This window comes from Solanum pennellii, chromosome 9 (genome assembly GCF_001406875.1).
Source record: "Solanum pennellii chromosome 9, SPENNV200".
Classification (NCBI taxonomy): domain Eukaryota; kingdom Viridiplantae; phylum Streptophyta; class Magnoliopsida; order Solanales; family Solanaceae; genus Solanum; species Solanum pennellii.
The window spans coordinates 5,625,669-5,633,685 of NC_028645.1; the positions used below are offsets into that span (position 1 = coordinate 5,625,669).

At 33.0% G+C, this 8,017-nt stretch overlaps 1 protein-coding gene across 1 annotated transcript; it reads left to right on the forward strand.

Annotated features, from left to right (window-relative positions):
* Positions 1-1,356: 1,356 nt before the first annotated feature.
* LOC107029936 (F-box protein At5g49610-like) lies at positions 1,357-2,592 on the forward strand. The gene has a single exon (XM_015231370.1). It carries the CDS (start codon positions 1,357-1,359, stop codon positions 2,590-2,592), a length of 1,236 nt encoding a protein of 411 aa, XP_015086856.1.
* The last annotated feature ends 5,425 nt before the right edge of the window (positions 2,593-8,017 follow it).

Consider the following 8,017-nt stretch of genomic DNA (forward strand, 5'->3'; position numbering starts at 1 on the left):
GGGGGGGGGGGGAGAGAGAAGGGTAATAAGGGAAAAATGAACGGGAAAGTAATGGGTGGGTTTAGTTAAAATGGGTGGGTTTAAAATTATTTTAAATAATTAAATTACAACCAATGGTTGAGTGCCACGTCATTAAAAATTATTATTTAATTATTTTTAATTTTGGTCTGTTAATGAAGGGGTAAATTTGGACCCAAAGGTGGATGTGAAGGGTATTTGGGGGCCAATAGGTGGATGGAGGGTAATTGTGTACCATTTTCAATACTTCGAAGGTATTTTAGGCCCTTTTCCGTTTTTTTTTTAAAAATCCGTTCCATGTCAAACTAGGTCATCCTTTTTGAAACAGACGGAATACTACTTTTATTTTTTCTTACCTATTGATTGACACGATACACACAAATCACATACCCTGAACTAATTGTTATTAATTACACTAAACCAATTTAATTTAGGAATCAAGGTTAAACAATTTAATAAACTGAAAATATACATTAATTAATAAATAGGCCGGCCGCAAAGGCAAAATTAGGAACGAATCAAATTGCCCTAAAAAGTCTCCACCAGGACGTAAAGCAAATCAAATTGTATGTTCCCTAAATTCCAATATTTATTTATGTAAGTTCTAATTCATGTTTTAGCAAAAGTTAGTAGTTTTGATTTTTTAGTTATACCCATTGGATTAATCTAGCTCATATTTTGATTTTTAATTTGAATGTTGTTGATATTGACTACTAAAAAAAACTGTATTCAGCTACGAACAAATTTTATAGCTAAACAACAAAATCTGTGGCTAATTTTACTTAGCAACAAATTAGCGACAGACTTTCGTTAGCTAGTTCGTAGCTAATTATAGTGATTTGAAAATAATAATTAGGAATTAGGAGGTTATAACTTTGGTTGAATTGACATAATTGTAAAGTATGTGTTATTTCTCAAGTTTATTATTGTTATGTTGGTCTTCATCAACTCATGATCATTCAATGTGATAGTTGATTCATGTTTTATGGATCGTTTGATTGGGGAATAAGTTATCTGAAATCAATTATTCAAAATTATTTATCTATATAAAGAGCACTAAAATCATGGGCTAAGTTATCCTGCCAATCAAACATGAGATAAACTATTCTAAAATTAATCGTGGATTAGTTAATTTTTATCCCTCGTATCAAACTAGATGTAAGAGTGTAAGATGTTCATTCACTAATAAATTAATTCTGTTCTCATGTACTCTTTGTAGGGTGTGGCTATACAAAACTTAGTTTTCTGATCCTTTGTTTCTCTAACTTTTTTTTGTTTGATCTCGTTCAGAAACGTATATAGAGCTCTTTCTTTTTCTGGTGTACGCGTGCTGCAAGAATGGGGGATGAAATCGATGACATTGAATTTGCTCGACAGATGTTGAGTTTAAAAGAAAACAAGTATGAAGAAAATAAAAGCGGAGGAATGAAACAAGTAGTTAAGAAGAGTCATAAGATCAGCACTCTTTCTGATCTTCCTGATGGTATCTTATTTAACATCCTAGTGAAGATTCCGCCAAAAGACATTCATAAATATGTCATGCGCGTCTGCAGATCATGGAAAGAAATTGTCTCGGAGAGTTTCTTCATTGAGCAAAATTTCATGGAATCGAAAACAGAATTAGTGATACAGTCAGGATTAGGAAGGCGTATGAAAACAAAGTTGATAGAGATTAGAAAAGAATTTGAATGTGAATCGCGTGAAGTTGGACTAAGTAAATTAAGCAAGATTCATTCTAGCTGTGATGGATTTCTATTGATGAGTGAACCAGGGAACAATGGGATGCTACAAATCATAAATCCAGCAACAAAGTTCTGCCTTACTATCCCGCGATGCCCTTCACATTGTCATCATAAAGCTTGTAGTGCAGCACTTGCCTTTGACTCTTCGACAAAACAGTACAAAGTAGTGCATGTTGTTACAGATTCTTATGGTTTTGAAATATTTAATGTGAGCAGTGATAATGATGAACTACATTGGGAACGAGTTTCTAGTCCGTGGGAAGATTTAAATGATCGACCCTTTAATCCAATTAACTTTCACTGGAAGAATCCAGTGTCGATTAATGGAAGGATTCTGCATTGGTATGTTGATTCAGCTGAATATTTCATTACAATGCAAGTAAAAGAGGAAAAATTCAGTCGAACTTATCTTCCAGAACGTGTTAAACAAATTAATAAAAAGAAGAATTATGCATTGGTGGAGTTGGATGGATTTCTTTCTTTTATCAACTGTGATTCGGAGAAAACAATGAATGTTTGGGTTCTGGAAGATTTTCGAAGGAAAGTTTGGTTCAAGAAACATACGATCGTGGCAGAATTGACAAATTATATATGTCCATACAAATCATCAAGACAGGATGAGCGAAGAATGCCAAGATTTTGGAACCTTGTTGCTGTTGCTGGTGCGAGGAATGGTGAAGTATTGATTATAGAGCATAAGAAGAACTCTAGCGTATTTATATATGACACAAAGAGTAAAGTGATGAAGCCTGTTAGCAGTAACATGAAGAAATTAGAATCTTTTGTACCGCACAAAGATGGCCTCTTTCGTATCATGAAGTCGATCGCATAGCTAGTGTCATGATTTAATATGGAGATGTGGTTAAAAGGAGCGATTTTGTCTTGCTTGGGATTGGGGCGTAGTTAATATTTTTTTTTATGTTAGTAGTTGGTACCTTGTCTAGTGTCTACATTTATGCATATGTTACATTTGATTCTTGTTGTTTGATCTTCTCTTACCACAATTGAGCATGTTTCATGTGCCATTGAGGATTGTTGAGAAGTTCCCTATTGCATTTACGAGTATGCGAGTTGGAATACTAAAAAGTACATAGGCTTGAAAGAAAAATCTGAAGAACTTGCCTGGCTCAACTCATCTCTACAAGACTTAAATCATTTCAATATAAAACAATTTAAATCAAGTGCAATATAAGGAAAAACTGTTTAAAACATATTGTCAACTCTGTATGTATGCAAAGATACAATATAACTCTGAGATGTATGTAAAAATACAAATAACTGTGTATTTAAAATACACTTAATTTCTGTGAGAGTTTCTCTAATCGACAACCATCACTTAAGAGCTATAATGATGATGCAACGTTTTGCCTCACACTACCAGGGTCGCCCTATACCTTGCCATTAGTATAGAACCTGAACTAGTAAGTAAATCCACTAGTCTATGTTAAAAAGCACTAAAGAAATCATATAAAAATATAAAAGAACTTAAAATACCCTCGAAGTATTAAAAATGATACAAAATTACCCTCCATCCACCTATTGGCTCCAAAATACCCTTCTCATCCACCTTTTGGTTCAAAATTGCCCACTTATTTAATGGTTTTAAATTTAATCTGTTTAAATTATTTTTTAAATACTTGGCACTCAACTATTTTTTATAAATTAATCTATAACTATAATTTATAAACCAACCCACTACCCACTCGTTATCAATTAAACTCCATCCAATTAACAAACCATTTCTAATATCAAAAACGCCCTAAACACTACTAGAACATGACTAAATTACAGATTCCGGAAAAAATCATCCAAAATTATTCAAGTTCGAATCAAAGCCCCAATAAAATTTAGGTTGAGTCACTAATTTAGGAGGACATTTTCAATAGGATTCTCTTTCAAGCTTGAATTCGAAATTTATGATTAAAGACAAAGAAGTAGTACATTCCGATTTATGTACTTTTTTAAATATAATTTTATAAATATTTATGATTTGTTTTAAATGTTAAAACTTTAATATTTTTTTTAAAAGTTACCTATTATGTAACATCACATAATTGAGACGAAGGAATAATTAAATGCGCATAGTTAGACTTTTAAGTTTATCGTTAATTTATATTTATACACTTGAATTATAGTATGTTTTGATTGAGGACTTGAATGCATGATAATGTACCTCTATAGACATTTTCGCCTCAATTTTTTAGAAACACTCATTGGCAGTAACTTTCATGTCGTTGCATTAATAGTAATATGGGGGGTTTATGAATTGGGTGTAGTTTAATAAGTAATGGGTGGAAAGTGGGTAGATTTATAAATTATATTAATAAGTTAAATTATAAAAAAATAGTTGAGCGCCACATATTTAAAAAAAAATTCAAATAGTTTAAATTTAAGTCTATTACATAAGTAGTTAATTTTGAACCCAGAGGTGGATGACAAGGCTATTTTGGAGCCAATAGGTGGGTGAGAAGGGTATTTTGGAGCCAATAGGTGGATGGAGGATAATTTTGTACCATTTCCAATACTTTAAGGATATTTTAAGCCATTTTCCGAAAAATATGACCCTTTTTCTACCCATGGTTGCTACATGGTTTATGAGGGCTGTGAGTTATCTAAACTCTCCCCCATATCGGTGCTCAGTACTACTCTCAAAATACTAGCTCATATGTTTTTAAAACATACTTCCTTCTATGATTTGAGATTAGTGCTCAAAATACTTAGCTCAAAGGCTACCTTGGAAACCAAAGTTTCCCCTCTTGCTTTATTTAGAAAGCGATTACCTTTTAAGAAAACTATCTCAAAAGCTCTTTGGAAATCTCAGTTTCCTTTTTTATTTAAAAAAGAAAAACATTTACTTTTTGGGAATTCATAGTCCCGATATACTCTTTTGAAGAAATGAAATCAACTCTTTACTTATTACTTAACTTGAGACTGGAGTCTTAAAAACAAAGTTAAAACATTGATAAAGACTCTTGAAAACTTTTAAGAACTTTGCTTTGACTTGCTTCTTAAATTTTAGACTTGACTCTTAACTTCTTTGATTTTGATCTTAACTTTCCTTGAATTGGATTTTGGATTCATGATTCATGATCTCATGTGTATAGACGATTTCTTGATGTTTATATGTACCTTACTAGTTTCTAAAGAACAAGTAAGAGAGAAAAAGAAAAATATTGGTTAGATGAAAAATAAAGCGCATACATCACAAGCAACACATATATGTCAATGAGTGAGTAGGACTATTTGACAAATGTCCTACTTATATTGTATGCTCTCCATTTTTCATATAACTCCTTCTTTTCTCTCCGTCTCTCTTACTTGTTCTTTGTAAACTATGATCTGGCGTTACCTTTTAGGTTTTTGTTTGGTGATTTCTTTTGTTTTTATGAGACTTAAAACCTTGTTTCAAAATTGCGGTGCTCTTCTTGTTGTGTGTTCTGCGGTGAAGAATGCAATGGTTTCCCTAACACATGATTCTGTTTCTGAGTAGGAGTGCAACCAAAGACTTCTTGAAGTTGGTAAATAGCTACTTCAACATCTCCTTTTTTCTAAAGAGGAGCTTCTAGAGCAACTTTATATGAGAGTCTTTACTTCTTCTTTGCTCAATGTCATAAACCTTGTATAAGACGTAAGTTAACAAATTACAACCATATGAAATACCTTTTTCTTGAGTATTAAGTGACTAGAGTATAATTTAATAACGTAAACTAACTTAAATTGGTGATGTAACATCTCCCAACTAAAAGGGACTAGAAGTAAGTGTAAAATATGGAAATAGTTACTTTTGGAAAGTATAAGGAAATCTGGAAATTTTGAAGTAAGTTAAAAGTGAGTTTTTGGTCAACTTCAAACGATCATAAATCCTAGCTCAAGATGAGTTAGGTGTAGTTCCAGATATGGTTGTAAAGCTGTTCGAATGATCTTTCCAATGCCGCCAAGTTTATGCGATTCCGAGTTTGTATGAGTGATTTATATTTTTCGGAATTGGCTGTTGGATTAAGAAAAATTCAATCCGGATTTGGGAAGAGAAAATTTGTTTTTCCTTACCTAATTATGTTAATTCATTTTAGGGATTAATTAGGTTAAAACAAGAAATTGTTCAACTTAGAAAGATTTAGAATTTACGCTAGGGCTTGCAGAAAAGAGAAAAAAGGAGAAATCATGAAATTGCCAAGAACATTCAATCTTTGCATGTGAAATTCATCGTGGGTGATCCCTAAAAAGGTATGTGAGATAACATAGAGTTGATTTAATTCACCCACGCGCCAATCATGCTTCAATTCAGTGAATTTAAGTTTTTGAATGTTACGAAAGTGAGTCTTGATAAACATTGTTGAAAATTTTGTTGAGTTCTTAATGGTTGTTTTGTTTAAGTTTCTTAATGATTTGACTCATGTTTCCGGGTGAACTTTCGAGTAAAATCTATTGTATGTTGAGGGTACTAATGATCCTAAGAGTTTGGGGAAAGAACCATGGAAGTTTAGAGGGTTTAGAGTTGAAAAACAAAGGAGAAAAGTTAGAGGTTTTCTAGGCAAGGCTTGGGCCGTCGCGCCTACCAGAGCACCACAAAAGTCCCTCTGACTTTTGACCTATGGCGAATTGCGCCAGAGACACCTCTCTGAGGTTTAAGGGCAGGCCCCCTGCGCCTCTCAGATCTCCTGGGACGTCAGTTTCCCCCATTCTCCATTTTTTCATAAAGCTCGGTAGTGTTTTGACAAAGCTAATGTTGCTTATGATCAGGTGGATACAATCTCTTCTAGTCAAATCTTTTGTCTGTCGTGTGTTGAGCTGTAGATTCTTGGATAATTACCCATTCAAAGTAAAAAATACAGACTTGCAATGGAGTGACTTTCTGTTGAAATTATACCTAATTGTTCTTTGTTTTTCTAATTATACTTTCTCTTTTGAAATAGCAGACTCAACTTAGAACTTATAAATACCATTTCAAAAGGATAAGGGTAGCAGTGACTAATAATATGTTAAGTGAAAAAGCGGGAATTACTAATTTACTAGCGGGAATTACTAATTTACTAATTTACTTATAAATTCCTCTCTGGTGATTTCTTTTGGGTTTTTGAGACTTAAAACCTGGTTTTAAAATTGTAGTGCTCTTCTTTTTCTTTGTGTGCTGTGAAAAAAGAAAATGTTTTCCTTGGCTCTTGCTTCTGTTTTGAGGAGGAATGCAACAAAAGACTTCTTGATGTTGGGAAGGAGATGCTTGAACAAACACCCTTCCCCCCCGTCCTCCCAAATCTTCTAACGAGGAGCTTCTAGAGAAACTTGATGCGAGAGCCTTTTATTTTTCTTTGCTCAATGTCATAAGCCTCGTTTAAGTGATAAGTTGACAAATTACCAACATATGAATTAGTCTTTTTTCTTGAATTTTAAGTGTCTTTAGTATAATTTAATAATCTAAACTAACTTAATTTGGTGAATTTCAGGAGTTGGAGCTAAAGAAGTCAAGCAATCAAGTATTTGATCAAGAATGATGAAGAAAAGATGAAAGTCGGAGCAAAACACTTCTTGAAGTTGTATATCATCAAAATGATAGTGTATGCGAGATGTTTTGGAGTAAAGAAATATATGGGAATATTCTTTTGAAGATAGCCACTTCGGAGGATATCGCTAATGAACCCTCCAATGGCAAATAAAGAGGAATTAGCTAAAGCTGAAGATGATCTTATAAGACAATATCATCAATTAGAAGAGGATTACTAGAAAAAAAAGTATGGGATGCAATGGTTCAAAGAAGGAGACAGAAATATGAAGTTTTTCATTCGTATCTGAAAGGTATGAGGAAACCGATGATTAACAAAATTCACACAGAGCGGGGGATACTATATGTATCACTCAATACATAGGAGAGGAAGTAGTTAATGTTAGGGAACAATTTAAAGAGAGTCAATGATATAAAGATCAAGCAATGCTGGAAAGCGGTATAACTACAAAATAGATTATCGAAATGACAAGAGCGCCTATATAGGAAGAAGTTAAGGAAGAAGTGTTCAACTTGAATAAAGAGAATGCATGTGGAGCTAATGGATTTTCAGAAGAATTTTTTTAAACATATTGAGAGGTTATAAGGAAATATATGTGGCTGATGGTGATGGTTAATTTTTGTGGTGGTGAAATACCAATATATTTCTCACACGAATATAGTTCTGATTCAGAAGAAGGTCAGTAAATTTTAAGATTTACGACCTATCAACTTGAACTCTTTTGCTAATAAAATTTGTCAAAGGTACTACATAAAAGGA

Coding starts and splice junctions, on each gene's coding strand:
- LOC107029936 (XM_015231370.1), top strand. CDS start 1,357: ATGGGGGATGAAATCGATGACATTGAATTTGCTCGACAGATGTTGAGT.